Here is an 18,008-nt window from a genome sequence, read left to right as displayed (position 1 = left end):
GGCAGCGGGTAAGTTACCAGTTACGCTTTGTTTTATCAACCGACGAAAGCAAGCAGCCACTTCACTGGGAAGAGAGTACTCAAATACATGTAGCCTTTCCCATTGTGTGAGTCGCCGGCCAGGGATTCTCCACTATAGTTTGTCGGAAATTAAAAATACATGCATCAGTAGGCCTACGTATTATTTTAAAAAAAATTGCAGTTTATTGAATTGATAGCTGACTCTTACATGGCAAGGTGTGATCGCACTCCGTGTTAAAGTCGCTGTTTTATGCTTCGCTTCTGTGTGCTGCTCACCGTATCATCCTTGCGCACCAACTGCGCCAGTCGTCCGCCCAGAACGCCGTGGCCCAATCCAGCTTTTAACAGTACTCTTCATCCTATAAATTTCCCACCGAAATCTTATCTGGACCAGTTTGGAGTGATTTAGGACAGCTGAGAGCTCCCTGTGGGCATTTGCTCCACAGAAGAAGTGTGTCTAATATGCTCATTCTAGCCCTGGATTTTCCGATCTGCACACAGGAAATGCTGGAAATTTATCGGTCTATGTGCCAGTGCCTGCCTTAAAGTAAAACTTTTTTTTTTTTAACTCGCCAGAGCTAGCTACGTGGCGACGCATATCATACATGTCTTTTTACTGAAAGCATTTCGCGGCCGTGGATTGTAGATTATGATTTTGTTCAGTTGTCCTAAACTATATTGTAAAAAGTAAATAATATACATCATATTATGTATGTTTTCCTGTCAAGTAGTAGTGTGTTCGCAACTTACAATTTATGGTATAAAATACGATTAAATTAAAATATATTTTGGTAATTAAAATAGTTTGCTGTAGTCCTGGAAGAGAAAATGGCACGTGAGACAATTCATTGAAAAATGATTTTATTGGGAAAAAAAACTGAAAAAAATGTAACAATGTTGCATTAAAGTTGATTCCAAAAGAGATTTTTTGCCACAAAAAAAAAGCACTTAGAAACATGACTTGACAGCATGGGAACACGACGTGTAGTAGATTCAGTCGTACACTCGATACAGATGTAGCCTTCTGCGTGCAGTTAGTGCAGAACAGCCCGTTCAGTGCGGGGGTTTCGCCGTCAAAACCAAACGCGAAGGAGAAAGGAATGTGTTTAGTGTGGGGGAGGGGGAGGGGGTTGGGTGGCGGTCTGGTAGTGAATGTTAGCAGCATACATGCTTGCAAGACACCTGTGTACAAATCCTTTGACTTTAAACATTAAAGATATTTCTATAAAACCCACACACATTTCACACACTCGACACAACCGTGGATACTCATTAAAAACCTAATAACCAAACCTATGCGTCACCCAGACCCCTGAAAGAAACGATGACCTCAGAATCAAGGCAAATACCTGAGAGATCATACTTAATATAAGCATGTTGTCAGTCATGTCATCTGCCATTCAATATTAAAAACAAGGCACTTGGTGGTCATTTTGGACTATGTCCAACTAGTATTTGGCTTTTTTCCCCTTTGAAAATTCAGAAATCTTACGTGTGGTGTTTTAAGTTTCTGAACTAATCACATTTGAGACAATGACTCACTCCCTGCTGAAGATGAATGCGATTCTGGAGTTGCACTCCTGGAAACGTTAACCCAGCTATCCAGCCACCGTTTGTCTATTGGAATGTGCTTGTGCGTCACTCCAGTCACGCCCACGTTAACGAAAGCCGACACAGCGAAATGCTCAGCGTTAAAATAACACTGATATAGCCCAGCACATTTTTACCCTTGGGGTGGATTCGCAAACCCATAAGTTTAACCCTGAGCATTTGGCTGTGTCGCCGCAGCCGGCGTTGACTATAACTCGTCCCTCATCTTGTCGCCCTTGGGCCGCATGAGCCTGCCGATGAAGAGGATGGAGTTGGTCTTGTTGTCCTTCACCACGAAGATGAAGGGGTGGTCGGCGTAGAACAGCTTGGGGTTCTTCAGCTTGTCCGAGCCGAAGATGCTGGTGTCGAACGGGTTTCCCTCGGTGTCCCACTCCAGGGCCGAGGCGTGGAAGACGTTGGCCAGGTAAAGGTCCTTCTTACCCGAGATGTTTGACAGGTCGGCCTTGGCCTTGTCCACAGCCTCGGTCAGACCCAGCTCTGCAAGGTTTTTCTGAAAGAACCAACCAGGTTGTTTATTTCTGTGCCCAATAAATCAACGATAGATTATCAGGATGTCCAATCCAGGCGATTGTAGAGGAGGGGCTTTACCATTAGTTTGCACATTCTAAGCTTGGCTCTCAGTTTGCAGATACTCACTTGCAGATTGATCAACAAAAGTTCTGAACCTAACTCTCCAATGACAGGAATGTTTAAGTGAGTTAACAATAGGCTGTAGGTTCTAAAGTAGATTTTTCAACAGTTGATACTGCAAGGTGATCACCTGTAGGTTGTGAGTCCTGACCCTGACTCTCCTGCAACCTGGGGACCTTTGATAGATTTACCTGATTCTGATTCCGCAGTTCTCCAGAACACACTCAGATCCTCTCAGGTACTCACTTACAGTTTATGATTTTTGCACCTGACTTACACTTTGCACACTATCCCCTCAGGTGCTCACCTGAAGGTAATGAGTTCTGAACCTGCCTGTTTTTTCTGTGGCTCGCAGCAGGTTGTAGGTTCTGAACCCGGCACACGCGTGCGGGTTCCCCTCAGGTGCTCACCTGCAGGTTGTGGCTGACCTCCATGCTGACCTTCGGCAGAGACACGGCCACCGCCCGCTCCTCCGTTTTGCTCAGCCAGGTGTCCAGCTGCTTGGGGGTGAGCAGCTTCTCCAGGCGTTCCAGGGGCTCCACGTGGTAGGGCATGATCAGGATCATGCTGGACTTCTTGTGGGCCAGCGGCATGTTCAGCACGTACAGCTTGTTCTCAGTGTCCTCGTGGAAGTGGTACAGGCCTGGAGGAACAGAGGGGAAAAAACAAGCCACTTTCATTCCCCCTCTGCCGTTTTCACAGGCCCAGTGTCTGCACTCCTAATAAGGCTCAGAAGTTTCTTTGCCTGTTCTTGGCGTGGGGAGCAAGTGGCACAAACATCAACCTCAAGCCGTCATCACTGAAGCATCTTCTACTTGCATCATTTTGACGATGACTAATTTTCATGGCGGCGTAAAGCAAAATGGTCTGTGTTACATACACTGGTGTAATACACTGAATCCCTTTTGTACTCAAATGAACACTATTAGAGTTTAATTAGCACTGACACTACACATTAGTTATGTTATATTATAAATATGTTTTATTGTGTTTGGGAGGAACCAGAGATTTTTGCATCCATTCTTTGAAATGTTATTTTTTGCTGTTATTCAGTTGGCTTTTGGATGATATCGTCAAGGACGCTCACCTGTACGGTGCATCATGGGAACTGAAATGGTGAAGGACCGGGTGACGAGGAAGGCACGGTTGTCCACCATCTTGTGGTGAAACCTCTCGTCCCAGTGAGCTGTGAGGATTGGAGTGCAGTGTTAACTTGGAGCTACAGCACGTTCTCAGACATCACAACGTGAAATGAAAGGGTTAAAGGCCTTTTCTGATCTGTGCAACACAATAACGTCCCCTGAAACAATTCTTGGTCTGGAATGGGACTGTCCTACAAGTAATTAGAAAGTTTTCAGAAGTACCTCAACATTATCTATCATGTGAACAGTCCAGTGGGAGACCTGGAAAGGTTGTCGAGTAATAGCTGCTCATAAAATCGATTGTTATGTGGTCAAACCTTTCCACAGCTATTTGGTGTGAGAAGACCCCTTTCCTTACCTGCCCCAGAGGTATACCCCAAGAAATTGTGGAGGGTCTACTCACGTTTGAAGAACATGGCGTTGACGATCATGGCGCCATCGGTCTTGTCCACGTCCTTGGTGACCTCGGGCAGCTTTCCGTCGGTGGACTTGGCCGCCCACTCGTTGATGGACTTGAGGGCGCTGCGCTTGTCGCGGAAGTTGATCTTGGAGTGCTCGTAGTTGTAGTGCTTCTTGCTGCTCTTCACGAAGTCGTCGGCGAAGTTGACGGAGCTGGGCCCGTACAGGCGGCCGCTGATCTTCCAGGTGACGTTGCGGGCGGTGGAGTTGCTGACCTCGGTCAGGAGCTCGGCCAGGCCGGCGTGCAGGTGCTCGTCCTTGACCGCGCCGGCGGCGAGCACCGTCTTCACCTGCGAGGCCGTGGAGGCCTTCCCGCCCAGAGCCACCAGGCCCAGGGAGGAGGCCACCACCACGGGGGAGATGGCGATGTTCTCCAGGTCCTTCTCCTTGGCCACGTTGTGGTAGAGGTTGAACGCCAGGTTGGCGCTGTTGTCCGCCAGGGCGGTGGCGTGGCTGCTCAGCTTCCCTTCCTCCCCGGCCGCCATTCCCGCCAAGATCGCCAGTAGGCACAGAGCCGCCATGTTTGTCGCCCGCATGCTTTTGAGAGTGGACTCAAACCAAGATGGAGCTCTGGAAGCGTGATGGACAGACACAGAAAAAAAAGAGAGAGAGAAGTGTCTTAATCTGTCCTTCCTGCTGTGAAATTTTGCACAGTGTTAATTTTGAAATGATTATTACTTTTGGTAAGGGTATTCTTTTTAAAAAAATGCCTAAATCCTTAATTTTACACTTCAAAACAAAGCTTTTGAGGTGTTTCCTACTCCAGTGCTGAGAGAGTTCAGACAGAAAGCTTTTGTAGCATTTCCACCTGAAAGCCCAGAGCTTAGTCGACTTCCTGCTCTCTATATTTAGCAGATTGAACTGAAGAGGCTGGAGGATAAGTGTAATTACAGGCTGCGTGTCCGTGCTGAGCTCTGGAGCCACAGTTTCCGAGCCAGTGGTGAGCAGATGTTTTGTATAACGGCCACGTCAGCTGCTGGAGGGCACACAACCCATGCAGAGGCCAAACGGCTTAAGCAAAAATAAACGACTGTATTTAAAAATGTTTCTGCTTAAGAGAGGATATATTTCCCCAGCACTCGTAATCAGAGCCACACTCAGCTCAGAAACGTCTGAGAAAGTTAGTAATTTTTTATAAAGACTTTATGTGACTCACCAGGATTAGCACATAAAACAATCAATAAAACACGTTATAAGCAAAGCAAAAACCATTTACAAAGCATATTTCGTGAAGAGGGCTGTTACTTTCCTTGTTTTTCGTGTGATGTATTTTAAAACTGTATGAATGGATTGTTTAAATGCAAACCCCCAGGTGTGGTTATACACAGACTGCTATTGTTTAAACAACCTAAAACAGTGTTGTTTCTTCTGTTCCGTTAGATATGAGGGTCGAATTCTTATTAACGTGTACATGTCCCGGAGGTGTCAACGTCGCCCCCTGGAGGCGGCCCCGAGACATGTAGCTGCATGGTACGCACGTATGCACAGCTCACAGCCTAAACAAAGATACGGTTGACTATCACACACCCATAAGGCACGAGTCCTCCAGACGTGGCCGATGGTATCTGTGTACTTCAGAATAACACCTTGCAAAGTGTATCTCTTTGCTCTCTCAGTTTCCAAACAAAAAAAACCCCCAAAAAACAAAAAATCATTAAAAAGCTGCTACGGCTGTTTATCGAAGTGCCTTTTTTTGTTCATTTATAGTATTTTTTATCATCATGGGATACCTTTTAAGGTTTTCATAGTGCTGTGAAGTTTTGCGATTTTCATTCTGAAAGACAAGAGGTGCATAGAGTAATCTCCACAGAGTAAGTTGCAAAATATTTTACTGTCAAAGAGCTGGCTAAGAAATGAACGGGTAACAATGGCTTCCTGTGTCGCCCCATGAATTCTCTCTTCATGCCACTGAAGCCATATTTAGACAAAGTTCATAATGTTCAGAAGTACCAGGTCTAGAATACATGCACATACGCAAGGGGGATGCACAAGCAGTTCTGATTGGCCAGAAGTGAATCTGAGCGAATCTTTTGTCCAATAAGCACTGCCACAGTGGCTCAGGGTCGGAATTCCAGAGAGAAAGAGAGAGAGGGAGCTCTGATTTCAGAAACCACCTCCTGCCACTCCCTGAACTGAAAATTAGACATACAGCACTGTGTGTGCAGTCTTTTCTATTTTCAGGTCAAATACTTAGAAAGTATTATAGAAAGTTTAGTCCATACTTTCAGAAAAATGCATTTGCTTAGAGGTGTTAAGAGATTAAGGAAAAGGCATTACAATTCTTGATTCTGATACAACACAGTTCTTGAATTGAACGAGGGCAGTGTTTGAGTGCAAGTAAAAGACAGTTAGGTGCTGTTGCCAGGCAAAACCGTTACATGTGGCAAAGCAGTTAAGATAAGGAGAGCAAACAAGTACCAGCGATTTGGGTCACTTCTCTGACCTCAGAATCTCATGCAGCGCAGCGAAAGTGACAAGAATAAACAGACAGTAGCAAAAATGAACCAGGACAAGGCAACACACTCAGTATTATGCATTTGGAACAGCTTGGACTGCTTCTGCAGCCAGAAAAATAGTGTGCACCTTTTAGACTGCACAAAGATATGCAGCTTTGTGTTCACCGGCAAATTCTCAATAGCTATACTTAGATCTTGATGCAGTCACCACATCCTGTCCATTTGGAGGTATTATAAAACTGAGAACTGACCCACACTGCATTGCTGTATACACACAGTCTTTCCCTCTCTCCCCATTGCTGTGGTTGCTCTTACCTCACAGGCTTGGAGCTTTCAGATGCTTCCGCAGCTTATGTCTTGTCGATTCGCAGTGCGGCGGAACCTTTCTCCTGGACTATATACCGGTCAAAAGAAACTTCTAGAAGTTGGGTAGAGCATATTAAAATGAGGGAGACCGGGAGTGAGGCTGACCCCTCCCACCCGAGGTTCGCACTGACGGGCCTCCCGCGGGACTCCGAGGTTCTCCTCAGGGTCCCAAAGCCTGCGTGAAGCCATCCCACAGCGTCACGCGTGCTTCTGAAACCCGACCGGGCCGGTCCGGACCTCACTTTCACTGCGACCTGTCAGTGACACTACCTGTGAAACTCTACTGTGTGCTGGAGGTGAGTTTTGGTGCACAGTCAGCCGGAGGCTGGGGGAGATGCTGCAGTGTACAGGGATGTGAGAGTATGCCCAGTGTAACAGTGTAAGGGCTGCACCGAGGAGTGGAGATAACCCTGCCCAAGTGTTGATTTAAAACAAAATGCTACTCTGGGATTGAAAGTAAGTATTCGTGTTAAAGAAACTATTTTGCACTATTGTAGCACAGGATTCCTTCCAGAAAGTTCTGTTAGGCTTTTCCCTCTCTGCCCCCTCCCATATCTCCCAATCCCCCATCCCCCACCCCACTGTGCCACGTCTCCACCGTGGAGGAGAGAGGCAGGCTGGCTGATCCCAGGTCAGTCTGGGAGAGTAAGCGTTCTGGTTTCACTGGCTGATCCCAGGTCAGTCTGGGAGAGTAAGCGTTCTGGTTTCACTGGCTGATCCCAGGTCAGTCTGGGAGAGTAAGCGTTCTGGTTTCAGAGCTGAATGAGGACACATCGTCAGGACGTTTTTTCTCTCCCGCTGATTTTATCAGCTCCAGGCTTTTCGTATCTGATCAGCCACAGCATAAAATCACTTGATGGCGTCTCTGATAAGCAGGAAAAGCAATGCACCTTACGGAGAATCTCAGCCCTGATGTGGATTCTCCCTGTGTGCTTGCGGATGAGTTCTCTGCTATGGTACTTCCTGTGCTGTTATCCCACGTCTCTGTAAGATTTAAAAGCACACAGGCAGGGCAGGCGACCTGCTCTCATAATAGTACAATGATAATACATCACGTATTTGGCCACGGATGAAGCTTTTCTAACGTTAACTCTCTTCGGGTTTTCCAGTTAGGCCATCCTATGGACTCTGTCTAGAAGGGGCAGTGCCCCACAGCAGCATTTTACACAAGACAGATGTCCCGGACTCCACAGTGGCCATTTTGAGATACAGGTAGGCTTAAATGAAGGATAAAGATTGTGGAATGTAATTTGTACTAAACAAACAAAATTATGGATTTTGCAGCTTGCCAGTTTCATAATGCATGAAACAGTAATTTATTAGTAAAAATATGAATAATTACAATATCAGTGGGAAAAAAAGTTATGTCACCTGGCATACCAAGAGTAAATTAAGAAAACTGAAGGAAATTTAAAATCACTGATATAAGGGATCCACACGTGAGCGGTCACACACACACTCACGCACACACACACACACACGAACCACACACACAAACATGCACACATATACAAATATAGGACTTTTTAAACAAGGCCAGGAAGTTCCCATCATTACGCCCACACACAGGAAGTGTCAAGGCCCTCTGTGAGCAAGCTCCACTGCCCTTGCCTTATCTAGGCTGACCCAGAAATACTCTGGTCCTGTCCACTGTGTTTCATTTCCACTGAGATGGAGCGGGGCGAAATGGTGTGGAAGGAATGTAAAACGTGCTCAGACATTGTTCCGCAGTTTCAGCACGATTTGATCTGTGTGTGTGTGTGTGTGTGTGTGTGTGTCTACCTCCCCATCTCTGTCTGTCTCTCTTTGCCCTCACACGATAGTTGGCTTGTCCCTGTAAGGCATCTACAGACACGAGTATTTAAGGTCTTATGCAAATCCAACCTCCCCCCCCCCCCCCCCCTCCTCCACACCCCTCCCGCCCCACCACTTACCCTTCACCCCCCAAACCCACAGGCCATATTTTTAGTCTCTCTGTGGTAAAGGCTGAGATTGCTCTTACGCATTAACCCCGCGGTAAAGGGGGCGGGCACGTGGAGATAAGCTCCGCCCAGGAGACGCGCGCCAGGTCAGCTCAATCAGGCTCTGAGGCGTCCAGCTCCCTCTCACAGCCGTGCAAAAACAAGGAATCTTTCAGAAGAGACTTTTGAAACTTTTGAGCAGTGAGGTAACTGTCTAGAACAGAAAACTGTTTTTTTTTTTTTAAAGAATGGACTTAAGCTGTGAGATTTCTGCGCAGAAGAAGGACTTTGAAACACTTGAGCTGTAAGATCACCGTGCCATCTTCACTGCACTCTCTCGTTCTTCCCTGTCTTGGCCTAAATGTGCTTTATTTTGTGAAAGGCTGGCCTTTAAAATGAAAGGGGATAATTAACAAGACTGAAGGGGAGCTGTTAGTTGAAAGCACACCCACCCAGGACCCACCATCATCATTTTCCCTTCAACTCTTGTCTGAAAGTTAAAGCAAGTGTACACTGTGTAGTCAAATACGGGTTCTCAGATTACTTTATTGCCAACGTATGAAAGCTCAGTAGTTTATTTGATCCTCCTCTGTTGTTTAGTGATTTTTTTTTCCGCATGTGGCGATGGGGGGGTCTGATAGCAGGCGAAACAATGCTTATCCGTTTTTGGAGCGCACTGTGACTGTGTCAGATTTCATGAATTTTCTCGTGAACGGTGTTTTGTGGAAGGCGGGCGCCTGGGTTGCCCGGGAACGCAGCCTGATTGACGGGTGCGAGGAGGCGCCCGGCCTCAGCCCGCGTTTTGGGCAACCGTCGAACCTTTTAGACCGGGCGGGCGACCATGGACTCTAAAAATACACCGGTCACACGTGAAAGGTGGGGAATAGGTCAAAAAATGTTAGCCATAATCATACTGTTCTGCAGTGCCACAATATGGCAGCATTTGGATGTGGCAGATGGCTGTAAGATCTTTGCCAAACTGAACCCGCAGTGGCTGCTGGGGGTCTGTGATTGAGCACAGACGGGCAGATCAAAGGATTGTTGACTTTTTTCTCCAACTTTGAAGTTGCCCAATTCTTTGATGTTCCCCCAAGCTCTCCCAGGGGGTATTTTTCTGGCTTGATCCACCCCACCATCACCACCACCGCTGCAAGGTTTGGTTCAGAATTTCACCATAAATAACCCTTCAGATACCAATAGAATTCTTGCAACTCGATTCAAAACGAGCCATTTATTTTCTGCAATATTGAGAACACAATTCTTATTCTTCTCTAATGTGATTGTTACAATTTGTTTGGTGATAGATCTCTGAGAATTTTCAGGAATCTGCAGGTATGCTTTTAACAACATTTTTCAGCATCTGCAAGAGTCAAATTAAAGTATTTCAAAGGAATATATTAAATATGTGGTCTGATGTGTATATGAATGTGTACACGTGTTAAAGTTCGTGTCTGCATATGTCTGTGTAAAAGGCAGAAATTATTAGGTATTGCAGTATGTGGGGTGGGGGTAGGGGAGGGGCGGATTGCGTGTGCACGCGCGGAAACTGCTGGATATGTTCTCCAAACAGAAGCCACCACGTCGAGTCTTTCATCAGATCGTTTCTGAATAAAAGACGTGAAATACCTTTGCCTTTTTCATCAAAGGATGGGGGGCTTCTTCGATATCTACTCTTTGCTTGTTATATAGTATTCCTAGAGAGGGGGAGGTGGGGTGAAGAGACAGATTGGTATTCAGTCCAGAGGAGGTTTGGAATCCAGCCTACAGTCCGTATGATGTAAGACTTCAGCCATCTTACAGTCGCTGATGTAAGTTTTAGCCATGTTGCAGGAGCTAAGGATTCAGGGGGGAAAAGCAAACTTAAAAAAAAATCGCCACTCCGAAAGATTGCTCTATACATGATCTGTACTTTAGCACCCTCAACATTTCAAAGATGGCTAAAAAAAACTTTAAAAGCTGAAAAACTTATAGAATCGGGTCACCAAATAAATATTCAGATTATTCCACTGAAAATAAGACGATTCTGCCTCTGAAACATTTATTTTCACGAGCTGTAGAGGCTCCCCATTTCCCCAATGACCCATTAAACATTAGGTCATTTCTAATAAATACATGACCCTTTTAATTACCCCTTAATTCGTTTTGTGCATCGTAATGTTCACTGCTGGTGGTCGGAGTGCAAATTAGTTTTTAGTTTTAATTAGAGGGATTATAGAATTTGAACTAATCTTTGCAAGTAGGACAAAGACGATGGTTCCATTTCAAGGACTATTTTCCATTAACAGAAATAGCCCATGAGCACCGTTTTCCTTTTCTAAAACTTTTAGACGGGTTTAAATTGGTGATCGCTGAGCTCGCAAAACTGCGTTCTTAAATAAAAATTTAATCGCGAATCAAATGGCTTGTTGATAGACTCCTGGCCTGTAATTCTACATAGAACTCATTTACCAAACAAGTTTCTGTATTTTGCCCTATTATACTGCAACTATGATTTGTCTGGGTTCCATATGGGCCGGCCATTGCGCTATAATGATGGCGTGGCCAAGATAATATTACACACATTCTCAAAAAGAATCTGGGGAGTTTTTTCTTTTTTAAAAAAAAAGTTTGTACAGAACAACCATTGTGCTTTAATTGCGATTTGTCTCAAGCCATGCTCGTTTTAATTGAGGTCAGCTCGACAAATTTAGAGAACGAATTTTCATTACAGATAAGCACTCTGGTAATCGCTAAAAGGGGTCTTAAAATATCTTTCTTAAATGTTCTTTGGATCCCTCTTGAGTTGTTCCTGTTTAAACATTTAACTCTTTAGCTTGGTTGCATATGCCTAGATGTTTCACAGACGCTATTATCAATTCCTACAAGTACATTTTCATGAAGAAAATTAAATAGCCTACTCAAAAAAGAACTTGATGACATTTACGTGTTGGAGTTACACAACATGTTTCTGATAACGAGAATGGCCACGTACATAATCCATACTAAATTCATTTTTAAATGACGCATTTACCAAAAGCATTTCCAGATAACACCGCTAGATGGCCGACGCGGCAAAGAAATGCTGACCATATTAACGCTCATGTTCCTAATAATGGAAGATAAAATGTGAGTATTTAATCCTTAGTCTCTGCAATTTCCACCGTTCCCTCACAACACACTGTAAAGAAAAAAAATCTGAACCATCCGAACCTATATAGGCCTACATGAAAAATGGCAACTCCAGCTGGATGTGCCTGAAATAAATTGTGTGTAGGTTTGTCTAACACCCAGATTCATTACAATTATTGTTGGGACCTGTTCCATTTGACCCCAATGATCCCATCTGTATTGACAAAGGGAAGTCCTAGAGATCCAGCACATTACACAGTAAAATGTTCAGTGATAAATCAACTCCTACAGAGTGCATAGCAATGGTCCCTATTGGACACGTATACTCTGTTAGAGTTTAATTAACACTGGAATTTACACTGAATTAGCACTGCGTAACCTATGTGACAGCATGTCACCCAGTAGGCTGACTCAAGTTCAGGCATGGGACTTTATTCTTCATGGCGTGCGTAGCCATTTCTGACTAAACGTGGCTTAAGACGGTAAATACTCCCTCTAATACATAAAACTAATTTAGAAAATCAAATTGAGAAAAATGAGCAGCATGTTAAAATACTGGGGTTGCAGTTGTGGTTGCAGTGAAAGCCAGCGCACGCACAGTGGCACCCCAGGACCCCGTCTGAGAACTACTGCCCTGTCACGCCCCTGCAGACTCTGGGGTTCCACAGTCCTCTGTTACCCCCCCACCCCCACCCACCCACCCACCCCGCTGTCTGACATTTTTAACAGAGAAGTTCAGAATGGATAAACCAGCTGGAGCCGGTGACTCACTCCGGCAGTGGGTGAACAGGGGGTCCAGTCACCCCCAATCCCAGTTAAATGTCAGGGAGGGATTAGGCCTTGTCAGAGCTGGCTGTCTCCCCCTCCGTAATTAGGCCCGGGATGGTAGCGTTTGAAATGCAGATGAACCCATTCGAATGCATGATTTCATGCGATTAACCGTTTAATTAAATTTTTGTTCATTCTTATTCGTGTCTGGCTGATATTTTTTTGTTCCTCGCATCATCCAAACGCACAGACAACAGCTGTTCCCAATTAGCGGGCCAGTGTATTCTGAGCATGCCCTAAAATAACGTTCATACTCTTTGATGGGAATGCATTAATATCCGTACTGCCAGACAAGATCGCAGCGTTATGTTATCTTTGTGAAGCGTCGGGTTTGATTTAAGATTTTTCTTCAGTCAGATTAAATTGTTGTCACAGGTTTAAAAATATCAGCTTTTATGTTGAAAAAATATATAAGTGCATTCATCTTAAAACAAATGTGTTTTACCATTGATATAATTGGTAGCCACAGTGTGTACAGATTCTCACTGTTACTCAACACTTAATTGGTTAGAGCAGTTGGATTTTTGCTGATTTTATCTGGATCGGTTGCTGATTTTAAGGGTGTATTCACATATTGTTATTTTAAAATGAACCAAACTCAGTTCTTTTGAAGTGAACCAACTAACTGCAAATTAATTCTTTTTTTGTGTTCACACTGTAAGTGGACTGAAAGAGGACTCAGTTCTATTTCTGTTCCGCTTGAGCACTGATGAAATCTCAGACCACTTGTTGTTCACACAACCTGCTCCTACAGAACTCAGACCCCACTGCTGTAGCATTGCATTATGGGCAGGGGTTGACGTAAGTGATACGCAAGTACACATTAACGGCAAAAAGGTTTAAATGCATAGCAGTTGTATGTCCTGACAGCATTGTGTTCCTGAAAATAGTCAGGCACTTGCACCATTATGGCATAAAATTGCTGTGCATTTGAATGTTTTTGCCGTTAATGCGTACTTCTGTACCACTTACGTCAGCCCCTGATTACGGGTAATTTTCTTCAAGATGGCCCCTGCAGATGTGTTTATCGTTTGGTCGTGCTACATTCTGAGGAAGCTGATGCAAGAAGAGCGCAGGTTACTTCTGACCACACAATCCCCCCGAACACCACCAGCAGCCGTTCTGCTGTTTCTTCTTTTTAGCCGGGTACGCTCACAAGTCACTGCAGCCGTGTAGAATGTCTGTACGGCAAGTCTAGAGGTAGGGTGCGGCAAAGCGGACTGGGGCCACTTTGTGTTCACAATGTACAAACTAACTGGACCTCCGAAAGAACCACAAACCAACCGTGTTGAGACCACCATACAAAATGCACACAAAAAAACGATGAGTCATCGATCCGAGTCCACTTGAGAGGCTGAAAACACGCTAAGTCAAAAAAAATAAAAATAAACAGATCCACCCTATGAGTCTCCAAGGGCAAGGGTGAATACCAATAAAGCAAAGTAGAGTTGCTTCGACCAACCACTGAAGTGGGCCTAGGCTAGATACCTACCAAACGCGTGCTTTTCCATTCACCTGACTTGTCCCCAAATTCAGCTTCAGGTAAAGGTAGGAGAGAAAGACGGGATTATTTAAGAGCTGTTTAAACAATCGCATGTGCGGGGCTGTCAGCGCATGCCAGCGTGTGCTCAGACATTCCGTATTAGTGAACCAGATAAATTTAGCATCAGATGAACACGGCACACGGATCGCCCAGACACAAGGCAAGTCTAATCTGACGGAGTCTCTTGTAGATAGAGAGGAGGGATTTTAAGCGGTTGTTGGCTGTACTGTATAGTGTTTCATTTTACAATCATGAGATAGGTATTCAGTCCCAGGCTTGTGCAACTTTATCCAGAGTTATCATGCATTTCTCAGGCACACGTCCATCCCTTTGGTTAACTTGGCTTGATCGCTTGATTGTAACTGCCACTTAATAATCTCGATTGAAAATGCAACTTAATCCTTAGGCTGCATTACTGAGGATTAATTGCTACATTATTAAGGATATGATTGCAAAAGCACTTTGTACTTAAATGTCTATTCTCTGTTTCGTATCCTCATTAATAATTTGTGACTCGTGTGACTGATTGCGGACTTGCACATTCAAAATATTCAAAGCTGCAGGGTGGCGCATTCGGTTAATGTACCAGGCTGTGGTGCGTGGAAGAACCTCATGGTTGCAGACCGTGCCGGTACCGACTGGCCAGTGGCTCTACGGGGTGCAGCGCGTTCGGCGATGGCGTAGCCGAGGGTATGGGATGGGACCCGTAAAGTGGTTCACAAACGCAAGCCTGAATTATTGAGGGAATTTGCTCTTTCTAAAAATAGACCATTTATTGCGTGCTTGTTTTAGAGGCATGCAGGAGGACAGCAGGACACTTGGTGAGCTCGAATGCAGCCGTGTAGTTTATTGCATTTTCCAACAGCGTCGAGACGAGAGGACAGCGCCAGAGAAGCCGTTTAGACTTTAGGGGAGTTCAGTACCGTTGTGAAGCAGGTTGTTTCACTCAGAGTGCCTGGCCAAACCGCACCAAGCCACGGTATAGAATGTGTATATTCCCATTTTAAGGCCTACATTTGTATTTTACTAACACAACTGCTGAACCCTTACTTACGAGTACAAATCAGTGAACCGCCTTCCCATTAATTTAATCAAATATTTTAGTTTAAGTAGTTCAATATATCTCAATTAAGCTAGCATGAAACTGTGGCCTTACAGTAGCGTCACTGAGTGAAATTTTGTGGATACCCCCTGCCCCCAAAATATGAAAATAAACACGATGAAAGACTACAGAAGGGAGGTGTGGAAATTCTCGTGAGTTACCAGTGTGCAACAAAGGTCAGAACCCTTCTAGACTTCCCTGCTGAAAATTCCAGCTAAGACCATCTGGGATTCTAAGCTCTTTTAAGATGGTTAAAGCTGTGTTTTCGACACTACTAGCAGGTCATAGCTGGTCTGTGGCTGGTCAAAGCTGGTCTCTAACTGGACAAAGCTGATCAAAGTTGGTTAAGCTGGTACAGTAAGCTGGTGGTCAAACTGGTGGACTAGCTGATTATATAGTCTTGTCAGCTGGTGAACAGCTGGTCTGCCAAATGAAAGTGTCGAAAACACAGCTTAAACCAGCTTGGCCAGCTCAGGCTGGTTTAAACTGGCATTTTCAGCACGGATGAGCCAATGTCAATCAGAGAAATCCTTGACAAATTGGGTAGTAGTAATTAACATGCTCAGAATTCATAACATGAATATTCATTCCCATACAGCTCTCCGGAGGTGTGTTTGATTGCACTTGCAATGCTAATTTACAAAAACTGTTGCCCAAGAAATTTCCAAATAACAAATATGATTTATTCAATACCAAGTGGATTTTGGAATACATTCATATGGAACACTGTAAAGCACCCTAGAAGAGCATTCCATTTTATGCAAGCATTCACTTTTTCTAGGTTATCAGAGCAGTGAGTGTTCATAATCATAATCTGGACAATAAGGCCGATTGCCTGTTCTTGTGAACAGTGAATTGTACCCTTCCAGAAGAAAGTGTTCCAAAAGGCTCCTCTGCGTCTCCATAGAGGAACCCCGTCTATTTAAAGAGTTCTTTTCCAGGTGAAATGGTTCAGTCTGGGAGCTTTCACATTTTTCACACCTAACATTGAGGGTCCCATAAAGAACTAAAAAGGGTTCCGCTATGGCAGTGGTTCTCAAACTCGGTCCTGGGGGCACCTGCGTATGCTGGTTTTTGTTCTAAACACAACTGCAATCCCAGAATTTTAACAAACTTGTAATTTTTCTTGATTAGGTGCTTTCATGTTTTAGAGCAGGGGTCCCCAATCTTCAATAACACATGATTCTACTACTCAAGGGCTTTAGCAAGAGTGGTTTATTAGTAGAATCAGGTGTGTCACTGCTTGGTTGAAACAAAAGTCGACACCCACACTGGCCCTTTCTGGAATCAAATTGGGGACCCCTGCTCTAAAACATGAAAGCACCTAATCAAGCAAAATTAACAGCTTGTTAAAATTCTGGCATTGCAATTGTCGTTGGAATGAAACCCAGCAAATACAGTGGTCCCCCAGGACCGAGTTTGAGAACCACTGCCCTACGGAGACAAGTTAAAGATAATGAAGCAACGCTATCTTCCTGAAATAACCTACGGCTTAAAGGCAAAAGCAAGACCTACCACATTGCATAAACAATTATTTGAAACCACTAGTCGGTATTGCAGAAAATGCATGGGGTTTTAAATAAACAGCCTACTATATTAAAGATCCTGAACCAGTAATAAAAAATATCGACACTTTCAAACGCTATCAGATGTTTTCCTCTTCAAAAAATGGCTATAGATATTGTTGCCTTGTCGACCGAGTAGGATATTTTGGCATGATAATGTAATAATATATCACCATTACACGCGGTGGTTTGTGTTAATTCTCACTATTCCCGGTGCTAAAGTGCACCATTGTTTACAATATGAGTCGGTGTCATGTTACCGGTTTAGAAACGCCACAGAGGGATGCGGAGATGGCGTGTATTATGCACAAACACTAATCGAGTCGCACTTTTAACGCGTGCCTGGTGGTGTGAGCTGGTGATGGCAATTTCGCTTTAAATACCCGCTACTAGAAGGGAATAGCGGTAACGACTCCGCCCACTGAATCTTCCCGGCGGGGTTACTCGCCCGTGCTGTCACAAAGCGCACTACAACCTATGCGAAGGCACAGGACCAGGAAGATGAGCTGGAAGCAAAAAGGGTGAACCCCAGAATTTAGTCACCACTTTGGATACAAACAGAAAAAAAACTACTTAGACTGAGAGAGTTTCTTCCCTGGCAATGATCTGAATTGCGCGTTCGCACCTGTCCATTTATTTATTTTAAAACCCTTTGTCCTCGTTATTATTTGACTAGCAGAAGGTATCCACCTTGGTACTTTTGACAGAGCGCAAAACCTGCTGTGCTGACGCGTGCGAAAGCTATTTTAACCCCGGCGCAAAACCAACAGAACCGGACCGCTCTCGACTGCATCCCTCTCAAGAGCCGAAGAACTTAAATAATTGGCGAGGGTAAGTGTGTAATGCGCGCACGTTAAAGGGTCAACCTGGCTTCATCAAAGTCCAGCAAACACACCATTTCAGCGTCTTCAACACAATTGGACTATTTTCCAGTGCACTTTACTCAGTTGTACATGACCTTCATTCGCGATGTCAAATAGATTTACGGGAACTGCTACCTGTACTTGTCTGTGGGGGTACTCGCCCCGTCGCAGCTTTTACTGGACCATATTGTTTGTCGGCTGTTTGCCACACACTTGCAACATAAATAGCGAATATTTAACAGATGCTCGTGGTTAATTGGTATTCTTGAATTACAGTAAAAAAAAAAAAAAAACATTGCATATTTAATCCCGGCGAGTGTGAATACCTGACGGACCCAGCGACTTTTTTTTATT

The 18,008-nt window shown here is 44.5% G+C and overlaps 2 protein-coding genes and 1 long non-coding RNA gene across 8 annotated transcripts in view; 2 read left to right on the top strand and 1 right to left on the bottom strand.

Moving 5' to 3' along the window:
* Positions 1–864: 864 nt before the first annotated feature.
* On the bottom strand, positions 865–6,761 carry serpinh1b (serpin peptidase inhibitor, clade H (heat shock protein 47), member 1b). Of its 2 annotated transcripts, XM_035384184.1 has the most exons (6): positions 6,634–6,744; positions 5,593–5,636; positions 3,807–4,432; positions 3,349–3,447; positions 2,672–2,904; positions 865–2,121 (listed from the first exon to the last, which is right to left on the bottom strand). In XM_035384184.1, the coding sequence occupies exons 3-6, from the start codon at positions 4,396–4,398 to the stop codon at positions 1,819–1,821; spliced, it is 1,227 nt and encodes a 408-aa protein (XP_035240075.1). In that variant the 5' UTR covers positions 4,399–4,432; positions 5,593–5,636; positions 6,634–6,744; the 3' UTR covers positions 865–1,818. The 2 variants fall into 2 exon arrangements, with proteins under 2 accessions (XP_035240075.1, XP_035240074.1); XM_035384183.1 differs by lacking the exon at positions 5,593–5,636 and having other exon boundaries at positions 6,634–6,761.
* On the top strand, positions 2,304–3,813 carry LOC118209058. The gene is made up of 3 exons (XR_004761671.1): positions 2,304–2,499; positions 2,617–3,126; positions 3,315–3,813. It is a non-coding gene; the product is annotated as an uncharacterized LOC118209058 (long non-coding RNA).
* A 124-nt stretch (positions 6,762–6,885) lies between the features above and the next one.
* The window catches only part of gdpd5b (glycerophosphodiester phosphodiesterase domain containing 5b), a 78,833-nt gene continuing 67,710 nt past the window's right edge, over positions 6,886–18,008 (top strand). For 2 of the 5 annotated variants that reach the window (XM_035384181.1, XM_035384182.1), the window contains exon 1: positions 17,178–17,622. The gene's annotated coding sequence lies outside the window, so the exon portion shown is untranslated. Of the gene's footprint in view, positions 6,981–7,793; positions 7,897–17,177; positions 17,623–18,008 lie in introns of those variants that run through there. The other 3 variants (XM_035384178.1, XM_035384180.1, XM_035384177.1) reach the window with 3 other exon arrangements.

Source organism: Anguilla anguilla, chromosome 12 (genome assembly GCF_013347855.1).
Source record: "Anguilla anguilla isolate fAngAng1 chromosome 12, fAngAng1.pri, whole genome shotgun sequence".
In the NCBI taxonomy this organism is placed as follows: domain Eukaryota; kingdom Metazoa; phylum Chordata; class Actinopteri; order Anguilliformes; family Anguillidae; genus Anguilla; species Anguilla anguilla.
The sequence above is the reverse complement of the archived record's forward strand: the minus strand, read 5'-3'. Positions and strand labels throughout refer to the sequence as shown.

What these genes read in the sequence shown, in the direction of transcription:
- serpinh1b (XM_035384183.1), bottom strand. Translation starts at nt 4,398, where the DNA reads ATGCGGGCGACAAACATGGCGGCTCTGTGCCTACTGGCGATCTTGGCG. An exon ending in TCCCATGATGCACCGTACAG is followed by an intron (nt 2,905 to 3,348) that starts GTGAGCGTCCTT and finishes CTGTTCCTCCAG; the next exon opens with GCCTGTACCACTTCCACGAG. An exon ending in AGGTCAGCCACAACCTGCAG is followed by an intron (nt 2,122 to 2,671) that starts GTGAGCACCTGA and finishes TGGTTCTTTCAG; the next exon opens with AAAAACCTTGCAGAGCTGGG.